The sequence below is a fragment of the Rhinolophus sinicus genome, linkage group LG07 (genome assembly GCF_036562045.2).
Source record: "Rhinolophus sinicus isolate RSC01 linkage group LG07, ASM3656204v1, whole genome shotgun sequence".
NCBI lineage: Eukaryota > Metazoa > Chordata > Mammalia > Chiroptera > Rhinolophidae > Rhinolophus > Rhinolophus sinicus.
Window position 1 is genome coordinate 79011062 of NC_133757.1, and position 23137 is coordinate 79034198.

Consider the following 23137-nt stretch of genomic DNA (forward strand, 5'->3'; position numbering starts at 1 on the left):
TTCAGCTGAACTCAGTTATTAATGGCACCTTTCCCCTGAACAGGAGCGTTGTGACCTCTAGGACTTTGTATGTGTGGCTCCTCGATGCCTTTTCTGCCCCTTGTCTGTATGGGGAACTCCCTGTGCATCCTTCAAGGCCAGGCCTCCATGAAGCCTTCTATCTCCCAACCTCTGGGCGGAGCCTGGCCCCCTTTAGCCCAGCCTTGACCCCACACAATTGGGGGTACCTGTGAGGATCTGCATCTGAGACTTGAGATTTCGGAGAATAGCTTTCTTGGCAGGAAGAACCAACGCACAGGGCATAGGCCCTGAGGGGGAACAAGCTGAGAAGCTGAGAGCAAGAAGGCAGGAAGGGCTGGAGCTGAGAGGGGGATGGAGACGGGATCAGGAGGCCACAGAGCAGCCTGTGGGAGCCTGAGTGCGACCATAGCAGTGACCTGGTAAATGCTTGGACCCGGCTCCACACGTGGGAGCTGCCCTCCCAGCTGCCCTCTCTACTGACTCCCTGGGGTTGACTAAGCTCTAGGAAGGCGAAACTAGGTTCAGATTTCACCCAGATGTGCAACCTCCAAAGGGACACTCATTGCTACCTGGATCCCCCTGCCTGCTGCAACCTCCACACCCTTGCCTGCCCAGTGCCCTGCCTCTGCGATGGAAAGTGACTTATCCATCTCACTAAGACCCTCTTTGAAGAAATCCTCCACCAGGAAGCCTGCCCAGGACTCAACCCAGATGCCTCACATGTTGGAAGAACAGCAGAGCAGCCAGCATTTCCGGACCCCAAGCACAGCATGTGACCTGGCCACTGACTCTGAACTGGCACCTCAGGATGACAACAATTTGCCTTCACTCTCCTCTGGTTCATCCCCTTTTGTGTTCCATGACCTAGAGCCAGTGGCTCAAGCTCTCTGAGCTGCCCCCTCGCAGCAGCAGCCCAGCAAGGCTCTGCGATGGAGGCACAGGCTCCTCACTGGACAAGTGGCCGAGCCAGAAGGAGGGCGCCCTAGAACAGGGCAGTTCTCAGGGAGCTTGCAGAAACAGGAGTGTTGCTGGGAGCCCTTGTCATCTCTGGCTGGGGCCTGTGGATCCTTCCCCCCCACTCTGGCCCTCTCCCCACCACCCCACCACCCCAGGAGACTTCAAGTGCACACTTTGCCTCACAGACCGCCTTTATTGGGCACTTAGCCCTGTACTGCACGCAGGAAGGGGGTGGCTGTCACTTGGAGCAGGGACCCTCAGTGGGAGGCGCAGCCAATGATGCCACTTAGCTCCCAGGATACAAGCCTCGGTTCCCAGACCTCTCTGTAACCCTCACCCTCTCTGTAACCCTTGGAGCTGACCAACCAAGGGGTGCGGGGTCACAACCCAGACCGGCCATCGAGTGGCTCCCCCAGTCTGGGGCTCACTTGGGAGTGTTGAAAGGCACAGCCCGCTGGTTCATGGGGTTGTCCGGTGAGCGCAGCCACTCCTTCTTGAGCAGCTGCTTCAGCTGCGACAGCCGCATGTTGGGGTTTTCTTGCTTGAGCCGGGGCAGCTGCACCTCCTCAAAGGCGGTGAAAGCTGCTCGCATGCGGCGCTCGGGGTGCCTGTCTCCCGCCTCCTCTGCCACACTACAGGTGGACACTGGCGTCAAGGAGACAGGGGCGCAGCCCTCCCCCTCTCCCCCAGGTTAGTCCTCCCTTCCCAAGCTCAAGCCAGTACTCTGCCCTCAGAGGCTCAAGCCCCACCCCAGGTTTAAAGCCCCTCCCCCTGAGATCCAAGCCCCGCCTCTGAGGTCCAAGCCCCGCCCCACTACCTGAGCACCGCGATGGCATCCTCAATGGTGCGCGCCTCCACGCTGCCCTCCTCCAGCACTCGGCGGTTCACATTTTCCTCCAGAGGAACCTCCAAGTGGCTCTTGGCTTTCTCAGCTGGGAGCGGGCAGCGGGCCAGGTGACACAAACATACGCAGAGCCAGAAAGAGACACAGTGGGGGAAAAAGTGAGGGGAGAATGACGGCGGAAGGACAGAAACACAATTTGAGCTGGGAAGCCCTCCGGCCCTACTGAGTGGGTTGGTCCTGCCATCCCAGTACCCAGTCTCCTGCCCTCCTAACTTCCCTGGAGCTGGGCACATGGAGGCGATCCATATGTGGCTGCTGTCTTCTCAGCCGCAGACATATCATTAACCCCCTGGGGACTCCAGGGGGGGAACAAGAGAGGTCGGTCGGGTACAGAGCAAGTACACACGTGCTGTCCATCCTCAGAGCATACCTGACAGGTTGCCGCCCACCCACCCTTCACCATGCAAAGCCCAGGCAGCTTCTCCTGGGGCGAGGAGGGGGTCTGGCCTCAGCCCAGGGGCAGGTCGCTGCCTGTTCTTTAGTGGGTAAGAGGGCAATTCCAGAGGTGGCCCCGCCAACCTGGTTCTGGGGCTTCCTTGTTCTGATGGTCTCGGCGGAGGGTCTCCTCAATCTGAGCACGGGTGACCTTGTTGGGCACGGCCACCCGGGGGGCCTTGCCACCCTTGAGCTTCAAATCCTCCTCCTCCAGCAGGCGCTGGGTCTCCCTCTTTCGCTCCAGCTGCTCCAGGCGCCGCTTCTCCTTCTCCTCCTTGGGGGATGGGGCAGTCAGGAGTGGATCCCACCCTACCGCCACAGGGTCTGGGTTTTCATCTCAACCAATGTGGACTGAGGCCCTGCTGTGTGCTAGACCCTGTACTGGGTGCAGGGGACACAGCTGGGAGCAAGATGGGCCTACTGAGGGCTCCTGTACTCCATGACAATGGGAACAACAGGAAAGCTTGGCCAAGACAGGTGGGTGGGTGGCTCTCAAAGGATAAAGTGACACCTGGTCCAGAGGAGGGGCCAGCCAGGACAAGAGCTGGGGGACAGGAGAATGGTGGGAGCAGCAGGTGTAAAAGACCTGAGGTAGGAACCACTTAGCATGACAGAGGAGCAGCACAGAGACTGGTGTGGCTGGAGTCGGGAGTGGAAGTGCCAGGGGGGTGGGGCTCGGGACCTCAAGGGCATAGGGAGGGGTTTGTATGAGTTTCTGAAGGTAACAGGAGACAAGAGGGTCTGGACCCATTTGCCAGCTGGGGCAGGAGCTCTGCCCTTATGGGTCAGGAGACCTTGGGGAGGCACTGTCCCCAGCTGAGTACCACAGGGGCTGAGACTGATCCCCTCTTGACTCCCCAGGGAGGCCCATTAGATGCCAGCTGGATGAGGGGACATCTGGCCTACAGGACTTGTCCTTGGCCACTGCCCCTCCACTGCTCCAAGGGGCAGAGCAAGGTTCTCAGTCTCTTGTCGTGCAGTGTGACCGTGGGCTGGGTCCTGCACTGAAGGCACCCTTGCTTGCCCACCCATTGCCTACAACTCTGCCACCTGTCTCCCATGCCTCTAGGATGGTCCCCGCCTGCCATGCCCGTGACACTCCTGTAGCTAGACTGAATGTCACAGGAGGGGCCAATGTGCCTGGGACACTCACTGGGCCTCCATCCAGTGTGCATGGCATGAAAGGGAGGGTAAAAGGTCAAGGGTGTTTGAGTATAGCTTCTGGGTTCCCACTTCTGTGCTCAGGCACCTCAGGCCGGGCCACTGTGCACTAAGCCTCAGTTTCCTCATCTGGAGGATATGGATGACCCCAAGGCCGGAGACAAAGGCCTGGGGAGGGCTCCCAGGGCCTGGGTCCTGGGCAGACTGCTGCCTCTGGGACTGTTGAAAGGTTTCTGGCTTTTCTGTCTAGATAATGGATCTTTGGCAGTCACTAGTTTTCCTTTTGGGTTTTCAACTTTTCTACGTTGTCAAAAAGTTTACAAAAAAAAAAAAGTTTAAAGACCTTCACGGACCCAATGCAGCATGATGGGAAATGGGGAGGGAACCAGGGACATTCAGTGTCCGCTAACAAGGCAGGATCCAGTACCGCACAGAAAGTGCCCAGATGCCCCACGATCTGGGCATGCAGGGACCATGCATCGTCACTGCTATTTTCCACACTTTTATCAGTTTTCTAATGGAGGAAACCCCTGTTTTCTCCGTCTGGAATCAGCAATGCATGCCCCTGCGGCTCTGGCCAAGTCTGACCAGCACAGGAACCAGGAAGGTTGACCCTGTGGTTCTCTGGCGCCACCTACTGGGGCCGAGTAGGTCAGCACCAGCCCTGAACCATGCCCAGACATCAATAAAGCACCCATTGTGTGCTTGGCACTGGGGCCCATCAGGGGATAACCAGCCATCCTTGTCCTTTTCTGTGTTTTTATAAACTCATGGGAGATCCTGCAGACCCTAGGTCAGCAGGTCAGACTTGGAGAACCTGTCCCAGCATTTCCCCGCCCCGGTGTTGCTGATGTCTGGGCTGACCCATTCTTTGCTGAGAGCCCGTCCCAAGCACTGTGTGGTGATAAGCAGCATACCCGGCCTCCACCCACCAGATGCCAAGAGCACCCTCCATCAACCAGTTGTAACGACCAAAAATGTCTCCAGATGCTGCCAAGTATCCTCAGGGGACAGAATGACCCCCGAGTGAGAAACACCAGCATAGCCTGACTGTGGCATCACAGGAAGGAGAGAAATAAGCCATGGGGGGCAGTGGCTACCTCACCATTCCCCAAATGTGCCGCACCCTGGCCATGCCCAGGTCTTTGTACGAGCCGATGCCTCTGCCTCCCTCCCTCCTTGGCCCCAGGTCTAGCGCCTCCTTGCCTATCAGGCCAACGTCCCAGAGGTCTCCCGCCACCTTCAACCGTGACCGCCTGCCTGAACCACAGACGCGGCAACCCAGAGCCGCCCACACCTTGCGCTGCTCCTTCCTCATGACGTGTTTGTCCTCATCCTTCCAGAAGGCATCCTCCAGCTCCTTCTGCTTCCGGGCATCAGCGGCCGCCTTGGCCTCAGCCCTCCGCGCCCGGGCCGCTGCAGACTTGGTGTTCTCGCCCTGGAACTTCTTGGGCATCCCTCAGCAGGCTGTGGGAGGAGGACGGAGACCGGTGAGCGGGGGTGTCCCTCCCGGGCACCCCAAGACTCACACCTGGGCAGCCAGGACCCCCTTGAGGTTTCAATGGCCTCATCTATAAAACGAGGGCTCAGACTTTGTGATCTCTCTTTTTAAATATGTATTGAGGTAAAATTCACGTAACACAAAATGAAGCATTTAAAGTATACAATTCAGTGGCATTTCATATATTCATAATGTTATACAATCATCACCTCTATCTAATTCCAGAACATTTCTATTTCTCCAAAAGGAGGCCCTGTTCCCATTAGTCACTCTCCCTCTCCCTTCCCCCAGCCCCTGGCAACCACTAATCTTTCTGTCCCTATGGATTTACCTGTTCTGGACATTTTATATAGATGGAATCATACATGTGGCCTTTGGATCTGGCTTCTTTCACTCAGCATGATGTTTTCGAGGCCAATCGCATTGTATTGTGTGTCAGTGCTTCATTCCTTTTCATGGCTGAGTGATAGTCCTTTGTTTGGATAGACTACAAGGCTTGGCAATTAAGTTCGCAAACTTGTGGCAACGATGTTGCTAACTTTTTTTGATATCAGAGGGATTATTCATTATGAATTTGTACCAACTGGACAAACAGTTCACCATGTTTACTATTTGAAAGTGTTATAAAGGCTGCATGAAAAAGATAGACGACCTGAACTTTTTGCCAACAATTCATGGCTCTTGCATCACGACAATGCACCAGCTCACACAGCACTGTCTGTGAGAGAGTTTTTAGCCAGTAAACAAATAACTGGATTGGAACACCCTCCCTCTCACATGATCTGGCCCCCAGTGACTTCTTTCTTTACCCGAAGATCAAGGAAATATTGAAAGGAAGACATTTTGATGACATTCAGGATATCAAGGGTAATATGAGGGCAGGTCTGATTCCTGCCAGAAAAAGAGATTCATTCCAGAAAAAGAGTTCCAAAATTGCTTTGAAGGGTGGACTAGGCGCTGGCATTGGTACATAGCTTCCCAAGGGGAGTACTTCAAAGGTGACCGTAGTAATATTCAGCAATGAAGTATGTAGCACTTTTCCTAGGATGAGTTCACGAGCTTAATTGTCTGCCCTTCGTAGTTTATCCATCTGGCCACTGATAGACACCTGGGTTGTCTCCACTTTTTGGTTCATATGAGTCATGCTGCTATGGACCTCTGCAGTCCTATATGTGTGGCCCCCGGTGTGCCCCCCCCCCCACAACTCTTCCACCTCTGAGGCCTCAGTCCCTGGGTCCCCTAGCCCTGAGGCTGAGTCCCCCTCACCCTAGGTAAGCAGCTGCCGTGAACTGCAACTGATGACCCAGCCCTGGCTCACACAGCTGGAAAATGCTGTAACTATCTTAAAGCTGTTGTCCAGCAGGCATCTGGTCTGTGTGAGTGCTACGCTGGGTGCTGGGGAAATGACAACACACACCAATAGCATGTGCCACCCTCCCTGTGCCAGGCCCTCCACTAAGCGCTTTATATAGACTAACGCAAATACCCCAAAGCCTTAAATGTGGGGATTGCCCTTATTCTCATTCTAAGGTGGGGAAGCCGAGGTACCTGGCTAGGTTGCCTAAGGCTTAGCCTAGAGTCTCACCTCCAAAGCCTGCCTTTCAGGTGAGGAAAGGAAGGCTGTGCAGCTGAGAAATAAACAGCAGCCCCTCCAAGTGCTGACTGAGGACCAAGTGCTGTGCAGCTTACAGAATGTGCTTTTTGGGCCTCAGTTTTATTCATCTGGGAAGTGGGCTGATGTGCCTCCCTCCTGGGTCATTCTCTCTCCCCTGAACAACTCCAGCTCAGCCCCTTGCTGAACCTAGGAAAAACAAGGCCCAGCAGCCAAGAATGAAGGGGACAGAATGTGGGGCCATCCTGACTCAGAACTGCGAGGCAACTCCTGACTCATTCGAATGCCCCAAAGCCTTAAACATGGGATTGTCCTTATTCCCATTCTAAGGTAAGAAAACCAAAGTACCTGGCCAGGTCCCCATTTTACAGAGGTGGAATCTGAGGCTTTGAGAAGTGACAGGCTCAGAACCACACAGAGGGTTAGTGGAGGAGCCTGGATTCCAATCCAGGCCCACCCCCTCAGTCCCGACTACATGCTCTTAACCACTGTTCCATCTCTGGGTCCCGGCTGGCCCCTCAAGGAATATCAATGCAGATCAGGACTCTGAGGCCACTGGGGCCCCTCAATTGACATGGAGAGGCAGCCCCTCCAGGCTGAGACTGGGGAGTGAGCCCCGTGGGGAAGAACGGGACAAATAGGGAATCAGTGGACCTGGGAGACTCAGGGTTGAGTCTTGGCTCTGTAATCATGGCTAATGTGCTCCCCTTGAGCCCTAATTTCCTTATCTGAGATGTGGGGGTGAGTCCAGTCCCTCCCCACACAAGAACTGCCAAGGGGTGAGGTGCAGATTTGCCAGGCTCCTTTGCCCCCTGAATCCAGCATCCATTACTGAGCATCTACAATGTACCCAACAGGAACCCCCTCCCGGATTCCCCAGGAGAGCACCAAGAAGTGGGGGTGACTGTCCAAGTTACAGATGAGGAAATTCTTTACCTCCTGTTCCATCTCCCACTCACTCATTCAGCAGCAGCCACACCAGCCTCCTTGCCATTTTCCAAACATACCAAGCAGGTTCCCACCTCAGGGCCTTTGCACTTGCTTTGCCCTCCACTTGACTGCTCTTTGCACCTCCTTTTACCCAGTTAACTCCTATTTAAACTTTATGGCCCAGCTCAGGTGTTGTCGCCTCCAGAAAGCCTTCCTTGAGACACCCTCTGAGTCTCAAACCACAAACTTCTCTTTGAGGCAGTTGTCTGGGTTGCTTTATGTTCACTTATATAATTGTTTGACCAATGTCCATCTTCCTCACCAGCCTGGGAGCTCCGGGAGGGTGGGGCTGGGACTGCCTTACACTGTCATTCATTTGCTCAAAAAATGTTTTGAGCAAATCAATGAACAAACATTGATTTCCAGGGTTCTGCCAGTATTTACTTCATGCTGTGTTGTGTCCAAACTCATCTCACTGTTCTTCCCACTCACCTCCCAACCAGCTTCTGCTCTTGCTATGCCCTCACCTGATACACCTTCCCCTGTCCCCTCCTCCTGTGAAAACCTTACCCACTCAGAGACTCTGCCCCAGCATCCCCTTCTTCCACACCCTGATGCTCACAAACCCATCTCTATCCCAAAGCCTGACAGGGCTTTTTTGACTATTTGGAGACAGGGCTGGTAAGGAGGTGAGAAAGATTAAATGAGGTCATAGGGTTGGGCCCTAATCTAACAGGGCTGGTACCCCTATAAGAGCAAAAGACACCAGAGCTTGCTCTCTCCACTATGTGAAGACACAGTGAGAAGGTAGCTGTCTGCAAGTCAGGAAGAGCCTGCACCAGGAAATAACTGGCTGGCACCTTAATCTTGGACTTCCTGTCTCCAGGACTGTGAGGAAATAAATGTCTGGCGTTTTAGCTGCCCAGTCTGTGGCATTTTGTTATGGCAGCCCAAGAGGACTAAGACAGACAGCTATTCTTCTCTGTGTGGTCAACAGTCACTCATTTGCACACTTTGTCATTCAGTAGACATGCACTAAGCACCTAGTATGAGTCGGACGCTGAAGAGGCACAGCCCATGGGCTTCCTCTTTCAATGGGACTCCCAGGCTGGCTGGGAATAAACAATAAGAGTGACTGCTCGCGATCAGAGCTGCAATAGGGACATGCAGGATGCTGGGGAAGCCTAGAGGGGGCTTCTGACCCAGCCTAGGTGTGTGTGTGTCTGTCAAAGGGCTTCCTGGATGAGACATCTAAGAACAGGCCTGAAAGACAAGCAGGCTGGAAAGAGGGATTTGTATTCCAGGGGGACGGGAGGGTGCAGAGGGTGTTAGAGCCGCGAGGTGCAGATCTGTGGGTCAGAGCCATCTGGGGTGGTAAGTGAACCGAGATGTGAGACAGAGCAGGGAGCTCAGACAGGAGTCCGGCTGGTCAGAGGGTACACTAAGGAGGAAATCAAGACCCACCTGATTGCTTGGATGTGAAAGTAAGAAAGAATAGACGGAGCGCAACGCCGCCTCCTCCAAGAAGCCCTCCCGCTCTCCCAGCCCGTCGTCCCTTTCCCCAGCCTTAATCCCACTACAAGTGGCCAGGGGAGTGGGGGGGGGGGGCGTCCGTAGCAGTTCCGTCACCCCAAGCCTGGAAGCTGCTCAGGGGCAGGGCCGGAGCTGGGTGGCCTCGAACACAACGCTGTCCCTCTCAGTCTCAGTCGCGCGCTCTGGGAAATGGGCACAGCTCGCGCGGGAGCCGTCGAGACTGGGCGCCGGAAGTGCCTCCGTCTCCGAGCACCCTACCTCTAGCCCTCCTGGAGGGTGGTCCCAGACCGAGACGCCCGCCAGACCCACCCGCACCCCGCCCCCCTCGCCCCGGCTCCGCCCGCACAGCGGCCTCTCCTACCTCCTTTCCCCAGCGCCGGCCAGGTCGCGCTTCTGTTACGTCACCACGGGGTTTGCGTGCTGAGATCCCGGGGGGGCGCGCTGATTACGTCTTGGTGTCGCCGCCATCTTGGTAAAGGACATGATAGCCCGGTCCCCATACAAGCTAAGGCCATCAGCCATTTGTTTTCCTCTTCAGGAGTGTATATTTTATAAAACCTCATCGCAGGCGCTCATTTCAGATATTGGCGAGGCAGGAGGGGCTGGCAGGAACAGCAATCTAGACATTGCCTTTACCATGATGGTCGCTGGCCGGAGAAAAGATGGCGGCCCCGACTTCACACCTGGTCCGGCGGCCTCCGCCTGGAGTTTCCCCGCCGCCAGGGCGCGCCAGAGCCTGCGGTCCACGCGAGGTAAGTGGACCCCCCCTACATCAGGAGGAATCCTCTTCAGCCCTTCGTTATCACTGCATTTTGCTGCGCTCTTCTAGCCCATATTCTCTGCCTCCAGCAGAGGGGAGGGAAGGGGCAGAAAAATTAACGCACTCTGCGCTGTCAAGGTGGAAAAACTGAGTCTCAGAGAGACCAGGAATTGAATTTGGCCAAAATGTAACCGCGAGCGGCCCAGATTCCTCCGGCCCCTCCTCCTGGATTGCTGTCCTCTCCAACCCCCTTGCAATATTATTTACTTTATTATAGGATGGTTACACTGGGCCTGGCTGTGGGGAAAAGCAGGGTGTGAATTGGGGTGGGGGACAGTTCAGGCAAGACGACTTGACCACAGATTCCATTCTCTGAAAGGCAACCCAGTAACACTGTTGGGGTCAGACCGTGGATCGCCCCTGTTCTTCTCCGTGGGTCCCCACTGCGCTGCTCCTTCCCCCTCCCCACTTCTTCCTCCTCTTCCCCATTCTCCCTCAGCTCCAGCCACACCAGCCTCCCTTCTCCAATTGCCAGGCACCATCCTGCCTCAGGGAGTTCACTTGTGCTGTTCCCTCTGCCCCCACCCAGCATTTCCCCTGGCCAGTTCGTTACTTCCTTCAGGTCTTGGCTCAATTATGCCTTCCTGAGAAAGACCTCCCTCACCTCCCAAGTTGGTGCTCCATCCCCAGCCCTCTTTTTGATTTCTGTCATAGCATCAACTCACTTTATCCATTTAATGATGTTTGTTTTCTGTCTCTCCCTGGCTGTGATATCTGGAGGATGGAGCCTGTGCACCTGGATTAGTGGTTGTCACCAAGAAGAAGGGGCTTAGCATAAACGTTTATTGTTGTTTATTATTGGGGTGGGGAAGTGTGGAAATGCCAAAGGTAATACCTAGTTAACCTTCAATTGGACAAGCGCCAGATTTAAAAATAAATAAAATGAAAAATTGAAAAATAGGCTTGTCATGCATTCCTGGGAGTAGGGAACCTGTTACCTCATATTGACATAACTGAGGGGTTCAGGTCAAGTGAATCAATCCGGAACAAGCTAACTCTCCTGCAAGATGATTTTTAATGCCTCCCAGACACCCCCAGCTGTGGGCACAGCACCTAGTCCTAAGGACTTGGTTTCTATAGTTCTGACATTCTATATAGCTCTTAGTCACTCACATTCTCAAGGAAGTATCAACGATCTGCTATGCGCCTATGCTGGAAACATGGAGACAAATGAGACAGATATGGTCCATGGTCTCCTGGGGCTCACATTCAGAAAGTCGAATAAAAAATTATGATCCTAACTGTGGCCAGAAGATATGCCCTGGGTTGAACGTGGGTTAAGGAAGCCGGCAGGTTGGATAATTCAGAGGTCTTCTCAGAATTGGGTGAAGAAAGGAAGGAAGGGTGTTCCTGGCAGAGGGAACAGCATGTGCAAAAGCTTGGTGGTGAGTGTACAGTAAGAAAGGAAAAAGCAGGCCCTGACCACAGTCAGCTGAGAATTGGCCTCGTGTCCACAGCTGAGCTGTAGTGTCCTTTTGAACATAATTTCATAGAGCATCAACATCAGACAAGAGCACTCTGGCCAGGATGGAGTGAGACAAAAACAAGACCCCTCCATAATCATGTCTGACCAGAAAAAACCAGTAGTACTATCTAAGCCCCCAAAGATGTCCACATCCTGGACCTTGGATCCTAATAGCTTATGTCACATATGGAAAAAGGGATTGTGCAGATATAATTCAGGTTATGGACTTTAAAATAGATTATCCTGGATTTTCCTGGTGGGGCCAGTCTAATCACACATCTCTGAAAAGCAGAGAACTTTCTCCAGCTTCAGGTAGAAGACATAAAAAAAGTGAGAAGCCCACCATTGCTGGCTGTAACAGAGGGAGCCAGAGACCTTGCTCCCACTCTACAGCTGGAGTCTTCTAGCAACCAGAATGAACCAACCTGCCAACACCTTAATTTTGTACAGAGGCAAATCAAAATAAGTCTGTGTTGTTTTAAGCCACTCAGTTGGTGAAACTATGGTACTGCATAATACAGTAGAAACTAATACAGTAGATTTCCTCCTATAAGCCCCTCCTAACTAGATACATTTACCTGCTTCATCTTGTAAAAACTGGATCTTGATCAAACAAGGGCAAGATTCTTGCCAAGAGAATTAATGTATGTATTGAGCATATCAAGCACTCTAAGAGCCGAGATAACTTCCTGAAACATGAAGGAAAATTATCAAAGAAAGAAGGAAGCCAAAGAGAAAGGTGCTTGGGTTCAACTGAAGGGTCAGCCTGCTCCACCCAGAGAAGCACATTTTCTGAGAACCAATGGAAAGGAGCCTGAGCTGCTGGAAACCCATTCCCTATGAATTCATGGTATGATAAGTGTAAAAAAATAAAAGATCTCTCTACTGTTAAAAATATTTATCTTAATTGAGTTGAAGTGTGGTGTCCCCTCCCCCAAAGAAATATTTAAAGAAAACTTTGTGTGCTTAAAAAAAAAACACCCAAAAACTGGATCTTGATTTCAGGTCAACAAAATGACCTTCTTCTGAGGTCATTACAACCGTATCAGCCCAGCCCATCAAGAGTGGAAACAAATATTGGGGGTCTCCTTGCCATAATAACCAACATGTTCCCCTTAGAGACACTGCTGCTTGTTCAACTCCAATCAGAACTGTTTAACTCCATTCAGAAAATCTCGGCTGGCCCGGTGGCTCAGGTGGTTAGAGCTCCATGCTCCTAACTCCGAAGGCTGCCGGTTCGATTCCCACATGGGCCAGTGGGCTCTCAACCACAAGGTTGCCAGTTCAACTCCTCGAGTCCCGCAAGGGATGGTAGGCTCTGCCCCCTGCAACTAAGGTTGAACACGGCACCTTGAGCTGAGCTGCCTCCCGGATGGCTCAGTTGGTTGGAGCGCGGGCTCTCAACCACAAGGTTGCCAGTTCAATTCCTCGACTCCCACAAGGGATGGTGGGCAGCGCCCCCTGCAACTAAAATTGAACATGGCACCTTGAGCTGAGCTGCCACTGAGCTCCCAGATGGCTCAGTTGGTTGGAGCGCATCCTCTCAACCACAAGGTTGCCGGTTCGACTCCCGCAAGGGATGGTGGGCTGTGCCCCCTGCAACTAGCAACGGCAACTGGACCTGGAGCTGAGCTGTGCCCTCCACAACTAAGACTGAAAGAACAACAACTTGAAGCTGAACAGCACCCTCCACAACTGAGATTGAAAGGACAACAACTTGACTTGGAAAAAAAGGCCTGGAAGTACACACTGTTCCCCAATAAAGTCCTGTTCCCCTTCCCCAATAAAATCTTTAAAAAAAAAAAAATCTCTCCCCTTAAGGGACCAGTGTTTGGTTCACTCCCACTGCAGTAAACAATGCTTGTGTTCCCATTCAAGTCTGTGCCTTTCTATGTTTCTACTTAAGAAGACACAGGTTCAGCTCTCGAAGTCCCACAGACCCATCTAAATTAATTTGCCAATGTTGGTTTCCTAGTAGCCAGATACGGGGGAGCCTAGTATGAGAAACACTTCCTGATACACTATAGAATACTGCAGGTCAAGTAGAAGAGTCTGTGACCAGAAGAAAAGGAAAAAGCCACCTGGATCTCCAGAATACACCACCAGCTGGATTTGGGGCATATTTTCTTTGCCTGGATTTAGTTATCTAGACTCCTGGCTTTTGGACCTGTGAGGGGAAGCCTTGAAGATGGTCCCCAGTTATCCCCCACTTCCCAGTATTCACACCTTTGTGTAATCCCCTCCGTTGAACTTGGGCTGGATTTACTGATTTTTAATACCACACAACAGAAGCAATGAGATGACGCTTACATTAGGTTTAAAAGATATGGTTTCCTACCCCAACTTCCTAGTTTCCTTTACAGGTAGGGGTGGCCATGTTTTCAAGTATGCTGTGGGGATTTCCAGGAAAGCTTTTCCCATCTTGATAAAGGGAGATGCAGCTGGCTTCTCCTTCTGTTTGCCTTCAGTGTGGATGTGACGCGTGGAGGTACAGCAGCCATTTTGCAATCAGAAGGCAACAGCCTGGGGATGAAAACACACTAAAGATGGTGGAGCCAAAAAGAAAAAGTCTGTGGCATCATGGAGCAGGTGAAGAGATACCAGTAGCTGCCTAATTCTGGACTTCTTGCGATGTAAGAAAAATACATCCACATGTTTAAGCTTAAAAAAACAAAAAACTGTGGCTACTGTTCTGGGTGTTCTCTTTTGGATTATTTGTGCTGGTGGAAGCCAGCTGGCATGTCATGAGGCAACCCTGCGGAGTGAGTGAACATAGAATTTGATCTTTCAACGCTAGTCGAGCCTTGAGCTGACCACAGCCCCAGCCAAAACCTCAACTGTGGCCCTCAGAAGACAACTTAAACTACCTGGCCTCATAAGAGAACTTAAGCTACACTTACCCAGCTGAGCCAACTCCCAGATTGTTGACCCACAGAAACCATGAAATAAATGTGTGTTGTTTTCAGCTGCTAAGTTTTGGGGTCATTTCTTATGCAGCAGTATATAGCTAATATAGGGCCTATTATAAGGACTAGTAAAGAGTTTATTTTTGGGAGGTGCTATGGTCTACTTGGCCAATGTACTCTGTCCAAAGCCTTAAATTCTACTGCAAAGCTAATTTGATCTGGTATCCAGCACCTGCAACCAAAAGAGCAGGAGGAACTATGGAACTATGACAATGCTTTCTGGACAACTGCTTGTTCAGCAGTATTGAAAACAGTTGGCAGCTTCAAGATAACAATCAAAATAGATGTCCTATTTATTAATAGTTTTGCTAATTTTAGAGCCATGGCCAATTCAGTTTTGAGAAAAGTAAGTTTAGGGAAATTGAAAATTTCCCATCATGGTCATTGGTCTTCTAAATTATTTTTTATTAAGTTGGTCTGTGTAGTGGAAAATGTGCATGGAGATATACTGCCATTTTTAATCATAAAACCAGTCAGGATCCCTGAAAGGGGGGTGGGGAGATTACCCTTAAAACATTTAGATGACGGGGATCCCTTTTCTCAGAGATTTTTTTCTCAAGAGCAGAAGAAAAATTCTGCACACTTCCGGTAGGAACAGCCTGAGTCCAAAGGAGTCTGACCAAAGGCTAAAAGAGTACTCCCCAAAAGGACAAAGCCTTTATAAAAACAAGAACAGATTCCAAATAAAGTTGGAGAGCTCAAAACACAAAGAGAGTGGAGTTTTGATCCAGGAGATAACTTACCCTCAACCTCCAAGATCAGTGAGAAAGCAGTGAGTTCAATGGATTCAGTGGGTACCAGCACCTGTTTGCTCATCAGCCTTGAAGTTGTCAGGGGTCTTTTCTGGATCCCACTCATGACACCAAGTAATGTCATAAAAAATAAAATAGCCAGTTGTTTTACCAGCAAAATGGGTTTATTTGGGAATACCAGTGAATTGCAATTTGGGACAAGCAAGCTATAGCAAAACTATAGGCAAGTCCCACAAGCGAAGGAGAGGAATGTTACTTTGTAGATTAAAAGAAGGAAGTTGGGTTATTTTGACAAAAGTCCATTGGAGGTATGTGAAAGTTCAGAGAGACGATGGTTTCTCATTGGCTAAGTTGCTGGGCAAGTAAGGAAATCGTTCCTCCTTTAGAGTGGTAAAGTATCGACTTGCAAGGTGCATCTTCTTCTGTTGAGGTCCCTAATTGACAATTCTTCCTGTTGGGGTCTGTAATTGACATCAGTGATAGTGCATGAGGGCTCCCGCTTCTGGTCTCCCAACTCCATTTTCATATGGAGTTTCATTTCCATTTCATTTTATTAATTTTCACACATTTTAAGCATATGAAGTGCACAGTTCAGTGGCATTAAGTATATTCACATTGTTGTACAAACCATCCCCACTATGCATCCACAGAACTTTTCATCTTTCTAAACTGAAACTCTGTTCCTATTAAACACTAACTCCCATCCCCCCTTCCCAGCCCCTGTTACCCACCGTTCTACTTTCTGTCTTGATGCATCTGACTCCTCTAGGGACCTCGTGTAAGTGGAGTTATACAGGGTTTGCGCTTTTGTGACTGGCTTATTATATTCAGCATAATGTCCTCAAGCTTCATCCATGTTGTAGCATGTGTCAGGATTAACTTACATTTTAAGGCTGAATAATATTCCACTGTGTGGAAATGAGACCTGACAATTAAGTTCGCGAACTCATCCTAGAAAAAGTACTACATACCTCATTGCGAAATATCACTATGGTTACCCTCGAAGTACTCCCCTTGGGAAGCTATGCACCGACGCCAGTGGCTAGTCCACCCTTCAAAGCAATTTTGGAACTCTTTTTCTGGAATGGCCATCAGAGCTGTTATCGTATTACCCTTGATGTCCTGAATGTCATCAAAATGTCTTCCTTTCAATACTATTCGGCGGTAAGAAAAGATGATATGTGACAACATGGATGGATCTTGAGAGTGTAATGCTGAGCGAAATAAGTCAGACAGAAAAAGCAGAGAACCATGTGATTTCACTGATATGTGGTATATAAACCAAAAGCAACAAAAGAACAAGACAAACAAATGAGAAACAGAAACTCATAGACACAGACAATGGTTTGGTGGTTGCCAGAGGGTAAGGGGGGTGGGGGGTGGGGGGTGGGAGATGAGGGTAAGGGGGATCGAATATATGGTGATGGAAGGAGAACTGACTCTGGGTGATGAACACACAATGGGATTTATAGATGATGTAATACAGAATTGTACACATGAAATCTATGTAATTTTACTAACAATTGTCACCCCAATAAATTTAATAAAATAAAATTTAAAAAATACATATCCCCCCCCCCAAAAAAAAATGTCTTCCTTTCGATATTTCCTTTATCTTCCGGGGCGGCGCGGTGGCTCAGGCAGTTAGAGCTCCATGCTTCTAACTCCGAAGGCTGCCAGTTCGATTCCCACATGGGCCAGTGGGCTCTCAACCACAAGGTTGTCAGTTGAATTCCTGGAGGCCCACAGGATGGTGGGCTCCGCCCCCTGCAACTAGCAACAGCAACTGGACCTGGAGCTGAGCTGCGCCCTCCACAACTAAGACGGAAAGGACAACAACTTGAAGCTGAACGGCACCCTCCACAACTAAGATTGAAAGGACAACAACTTGACTTGGAAAAAAGTCCTGGAAGTACACACTGTTCCCCAGTGAAATCCTGTTCCCTCCAAAAAATATATTTCTTTTATCTTCGGGTAAAGAAAGAAGTCATTGGGGGCCAGATCAGGTGAGTAGGAAAGGAGTTCCAATACAGTATTTGTTTACTGGCTAAAAATTCCCTCACAGACAGTGCCGTGTGAGCTGGTGCATTGTCGTGATGCAAAAACCATGAATTGTTGGTGAAAAGTTCAAGTCGTCTAACTTTTTCACACAGCCTTTTTAGCACTTCCAGATGGTAAACTTGGCTAGCTGTTTGTCCAGTTGGTACAAATTCATAATGAATAATCCCTCTGATATTAAAAAAGGTTAGCAATATCATTGCTTAAATTTTTGAGCTTAATTGTCAGATCTTTTATATTATTTCTTCATTCATCTGTCTGGATACCTGGGTTGCTTCCACCTTTTGGCTATTCTGAATAATGCTACTATGAACATGAGTGTGCAAAAATTTTTTCACTTCTTTTGGGTATAAACCCAGAAATACATTGTTGGAGCATATGGTAATTCTGTGTTTAATTTTATGAAGAATTCCCATACCGTTTTCCATAGTGGCTGGGATTCTTTTTTTATTAAATTATTTTATTTATTTGTTTGTTTATTTATTGTTTGAGGTGAAATTCACATGACATTAAGTTAACCAATTAAAGTGTACAATTCAGTGCTGGGTCGGTTGCTCAGGTGGTTGGAGAGCCATGCTCCTCCTAATACCGGTTCAATTCCCACATGGGCCAGTGAGCTGCGCCCTTTACAGCTAAGACTGTGAACAACAGCTTTCCCTGGAGCTCGGCTGCCATGGCCATGGTCTGCTGTGTGCTGTCATGGCTACCATGTGCAGCCAGGAGCAGCTTGCTTGGCCAGCGAGAGCTGCCGTGAGCTGCTGTGAGCGGCTGACCAACTGTCTCAGCTGGGAGGAGCACAAGGCTCACAATACGAGCATGGGCCAGGGAGCTGTGTCCTACACAACTAGACTGAGAAACAACGGCTTGAACCAGCGTGGGGGGGAGGTGGAAGAAAGGGGAGAGAAAAAAAAAAGTGTACAATTCAGTCATTTAATACGTTTACAATGTTGTGCAAAACCATCACATCTATCTAGTTCCAGAACATTTTCATCACCCCAAAAAGAGACCCTATACCCATTAGCCGTCACTTCCCGTTCCCCGTCCCCCAGCCCCTGACAATCAATAATCCACTTTCTGTCTCTGGATTTGCCCATTCTGGACATTTCATATAAATGGAATCACATTTTTGTCTCTGGCTTCTTTCACTGAGCAGGATGTTTTCAAGGTTCATCCATGATGAAGCACGTCAGTCCTTCGATGTTTTCTATTGCAAAGGCTGGAGAAGCTGAGCCCACGGCCCACACTCTGAGCAGTGCATGTTCTCTCACCACAGGCCTCCTGACCCCGAGTCTCAGGCTTGGAGACAAGCCCTCAGGTCCAGCTGCGTGCAGCTCGACGTGTGCCTCTCCTCCTCGGCCCCAGCTGTGGGCTCTGACCCTGATTAAAGGGCATGGGGCCTCTGCAGACGGCTTGTCTTGAAAACAAATGTTTGAGCAAGGACTGAATTCAGCAAACACCCTATGCGTTCATGCAGATGGCGGTGGCCAGGTGGGCTGGGGTGGCGACCAGACAATGTGTGACTGGCCCCTCAGGGACACAAAGCTGCTGTTTGCTTTCTGGGGTTTACCCTTCTCTCCAATAGATGCAATCTGTGGGCTCCCTGCAGCACTTGCACCCCTTGGGTGTGTTTTCACTTTGCCCATTAACAGCCAGTCTGGTGCCTCTTTCCCCACATCAAACATGGGCCTCCCCCAGTAACCTCAGGTTGGGGTCCCTCAGAGGCCGTGGTTGCCCTGGTAATGCCTCCTATCAAGGGCAGTGCTTTACAACACCCAGAACCATCCACTTCCTTGAACACACACCCATTTTCATGGACAAGGAAACTGAAGCTCAAGTTGAGCTGCCCAGGTTTAGCTGGTGAACAGCAAGGTCACAATTTGAACTCTGTTTTGCTTGGCTCTAAGTCCAGAATCCTCACTATCTCACTGGGTATAGGGAAGAAGAGGGGAGAAGGGAGGAGGAGCAGGGTAGCAGAGGTGGCTTCATGTTACCAGGTGGATTTTCTGAGGGCAGCAGGGAGCTGTGGAGGGCGTGTGAGCAGCGGAGGGAGGCTGGGTATTCGATCCCTAGGGAGTGTGGGGGCAGGGGAGAGGCCAGAGCGCTGGGAAGGGAGATGGAGGGGCTGATTCAGTATGAATGAACGGGATCTAGGGACCAATGGGTGCTGGGCGTGGACAAGAGGGAGGATGTCCTGGTATCTGGCTCCATTCAAACCTCCCCATTCCCTAGCACCTTTGAATCCACACACCCCCAACACCGTTTATGGCATTCTCACGATTGTGTTGTTTTCTTGATTTCATCATACATGGGAGCTGTGGGGGGCTGCAGATTTTCATAACAAGACTTCCAGAACAATCTAGTTCTTTATCTTAAGATTTTTGTGATAAAAAGGTAACAAGAAAAGCCAAATTAAAAAGATATATAGATATAGATATAGATATAGATATAGATAGATATAGATATAGATATAGATGAATAAGATTTATAATTACTGCCCAGGAAACATTTCTATGATTTACTCTTGAAGGAAAAAATTAAATTTCAGAGCAATGTAAATAATCATTTTTTAAACAAGAAAAAATCTTTCCCTCTCTAGATCTTTTTTCTTTTTTCATGTTGGGGCTCTGCATTGCTGGGGCAAGCATGGGTTTGGCCTACTCTTTGCATGACATTGCTAGGTCAGGATTGGAGAAAGCGATGTGGGTGATGCAGACAGAGAAGGGCAGTGACTGGCTGCAGGTTGCACAGCTTTTCAGCAGGATTCTATACTGGTGGATGGGGTGGTGTGAGGTGAGCTGCCTCCTGAGAAGCTACTGGTTTAGGGGGATGTCATGCGGGGGACCCTGCTCGCTGCGCCATTTGTCATGCAGGAAGGCCTGCGGGGTCTCTGCTCCCACTCCCCACATAAGAACGCAGGATATGGTGAGGCCAAAAAGGAACACCCACGGAGCCATAGGTAGGGGAGTCATACCACTGTGTTCTCGCTGGCGGCATCCACCTCTCTGCAATCCACTCTTGTTAGCTCAGCCACCATCTTCTTGCTAGCCCCCATTTTTTGCTAGCGTAGCCACAGCAGTTATATTAGTGGCCAATGGCTCACTGGTTACAGCTGACGGCCAACTAGCCACAGCTGATGTCCATCTAATCACAGGCCATTTACTACCTGAGCCAGCATCTTTCTATGTGAGGCCGAGAGCCTGGAAACTGGTTTCTGGGGCTCTGTCCCCACAGGGGATCCCAGACCCGGTCTGAGACCTGGCCGTAAGGAGGACAGATGTAAGGTGGATCCTTCATCCTTGCACTGCTGTGCCCCCAGGTGCGCCTAGAGCCAGCTGAGCCTGAAGCTGACCCAAGCTGTGAAGCTGAGGAGGAGGCAGGTGGGGCGGTTCCAATGGAAACTTACCTGCTTCCTGCCAGATCCTGTCTTCTGCTCAGTCTGGCTCCTTGACAACTCTTCAGCAGTATCAGAATAAACGAGAATTTGTGGCCTCTGTCTTGATTTCAGCTTCGGATGCCAAGATCAGCAGGAGAAACAGGACAAGCTGAGGGCCCAGGGTGGGGGATGAGGGGGGTGGAGGTTTGAGGGAGAGCTGTGTGGCCGCCACCCCCATGTAGGAGACTGAGTCAGCAAGATTGGAGGATGGGGTGTAGAGGGTGAGTGGGACCAGGTGAGGATGCTGCCCAGGGTGCAGGGTAGGCCCCCAGAGTCGCCTGGAGGACGAGCAGTTCTGGGAGAGGGGAGGGGGAGCTGCTGAGCTGAAGTCACCTGGTTGAGCTCATGCAGACATTCTGAGCAGACCCTCCCCCGTGCCATGTGGGAATCAGCTCAGCTGCAGGGTCAGGATATGCCTGGAAGGGGTCAGGAGCCTGGGCGCGTGCAAAAATGCTAAATAAAATATCAGCAAATTGAGTTCAGCTGCGTTTTAAAGGACACCATACCAGGGGCATGCAGGGTTTTAGTCCAAGGAGGCAGGGAAAGTTTAGCATCAGAAAACCTTTCCTCAGTGAAGATATAAAAGGAGAAAAATATCAAATGATCATCGCACCATGCTGGAAAAACATCCAATAACATTCAGCAACCACTTTCGATTTTTAAAAAAAGTTCTTAGTAAATGGGGAATAGGAATAAATTAGATCAAAGACTGGGGTTTAGAAAGGAACTGTCAGCATTGTGTTGGATGGTGAAACAAGAGATAACATACATATTCCAGAATGGGGCAGGGATGACCACAGTCATAGCTAATAGTCAATGCTTCATATTAAAGTGTTGGCCAGTGCAATGAGAAACAGAATTGAGACCAGAAAATCAATAGAAAACAAACAAACAAAACAAATAGAACTGATTTAGAGGTTGAACGTATGATCAATATAGATGGAACCCAGGGGATTGTTAGTGCAGTAAAACTATTCTGTATGATACTGTATTGTTGGAGATATGACATTATGCATTTGTCAAAACCCACAGAAAGTACAACAGAATCCTAATGTAAACTGTGGACTTTAGTTAATAATAATGTATCAACATTCACTCATCAATTGTAACACATGTATCATATTAATGAAATATATTAATGATAAGGGAAACCAGAGGGTGGGGGGAGAGGGGGTCTATGGGAGCTCCCTGAACTTTCAGCTCAATCTTTCTGTAACCCTAAAACTGCTCTAAAAATGTATATCAATTAAAAAATAAATCAAAATAATTACAAAAAAAGTGCTTGCTACTGAGTCACTGCTCAATAAACATTAACACTTCTAATATGAATAAACCACCTGGCACATAGTATATGCTCAATAAATGTCAACCATTTCAAAATGTTCTCTTCTGATTATAAAAATGAATCACTTTAAAAATGAAATAATACTATGGAAATGGAAACCCTGCATATATCATCTACTCTTGATTCATAGAATAGTGGTGCTCAGCTGGGGATGACTCTGCCTCTCATCCCTGACACTGGAGACATCTTTGGTTGTCATAACTGTGGGGAAGGGGAGAGTGCTACTGGCCGCTAGCAGGTGGAAGTGAGGGATGCTGCCCAACGCCCTGCAATCCACAGGACAGCCCCCACCATAGAGGATTATTCAGCCCAAAATGTCAATAATACCAAGGCTGAGAAATACTGACATTAACTCTTTTTATTTTATTTTTTTTTAATCTAAGTGAGACATGACTATAAATATCACTGGGCAACCTGCTTTTTCTCCCTGTTGCTTAGAGTCCTGGGCAGCCCCCACCTCCATGATCTTTTTATCTCCAGCCTGGTTTTCTGTCCCCTGAAAATCACATGTCCTATATTCCAGGCCTTCAAGATGGAAACATGGATTATCTTTTTTTTTTTTTTTTAACCTGCAGCCCTTGGCTTTTCTTAAGCCCAATGTGTGCCCTGTACACACCAACCCATTTCCTTGGGCCAGGTTCAGGCATTGCCATTCAAAAGTTCAGAATCCCAAAAGCTGAGAGGTCTTACTTTAAAGCTATGGGAGTCAAGACAGTGTGGTACTTGTATAGGCATAGGCCAGTGGTTCTCACCCAGGGACAGTTTTGCGCCCAGGGGACATTGGGAAATGTCTGGAGACATTTTTTATTGTCATGACTGGTGGGGGGGGGGTGCTACTGGCATCTAGTGAGTTGAGGTCTAAGATCAAGGATATCTGCTTTTTTCAATTTTATCAACGTAGTATTGGAAGTTCCAGCCAAAGCAATTATGCATGAAAAAGAAATAAAAGGCATCCAAGTTGGTTGGCCAGGGATTTCATGACATTACCCAGAACTACCCCAGTGCACAATTTAAAACATGAATTGTTCATTTCTGGAATTTTCCATGGAATGTTTTCAGACCACAGTGTAACTGAAACATTGGAAAGTGAAACTGCAGATAAGGAAAGATTATTGTGTTAGTTTCCTGTCACTGCCATAGCTTAAAACAAAAAAAAATTTATTCTCTTACAGTTCTAGAGTCCCAAATCCCGAAATCAAGGTGTTTGATTTCATGACACTGACACCAGTGCCATGCTCCCTCTG

General features: G+C 49.5%; 1 protein-coding gene and 1 long non-coding RNA gene across 4 annotated transcripts; one reads left to right on the forward strand and one right to left on the reverse strand.

Annotated features, from left to right (window-relative positions):
- Positions 1-1151: 1151 nt before the first annotated feature.
- On the reverse strand, positions 1152-9549 carry CCDC124 (coiled-coil domain containing 124). Of its 2 annotated transcripts, none has more exons than XM_019737072.2 (5): positions 9416-9549; positions 4776-4945; positions 2402-2591; positions 1796-1910; positions 1152-1610 (listed from the first exon to the last, which is right to left on the reverse strand). In XM_019737072.2, the coding sequence occupies exons 2-5, from the start codon at positions 4932-4934 to the stop codon at positions 1403-1405; spliced, it is 672 nt and encodes a 223-aa protein (XP_019592631.1). In that variant the 5' UTR covers positions 4935-4945; positions 9416-9549; the 3' UTR covers positions 1152-1402. The 2 variants fall into 2 exon arrangements, with proteins under 2 accessions (XP_019592631.1, XP_019592632.1); XM_019737073.2 differs by lacking the exon at positions 9416-9549 and adding an exon at positions 8986-9144.
- Positions 9550-9666: 117 nt separating this feature from the next.
- On the forward strand, positions 9667-14307 carry LOC141572692 (uncharacterized). Of its 2 annotated transcripts, none has more exons than XR_012498060.1 (2): positions 9667-9806; positions 13808-14307. It is a non-coding gene; the product is annotated as an uncharacterized LOC141572692 (long non-coding RNA). The 2 variants fall into 2 exon arrangements; XR_012498059.1 differs by having other exon boundaries at positions 9706-9806; positions 10194-14307.
- Positions 14308-23137: the final 8830 nt, after the last annotated feature.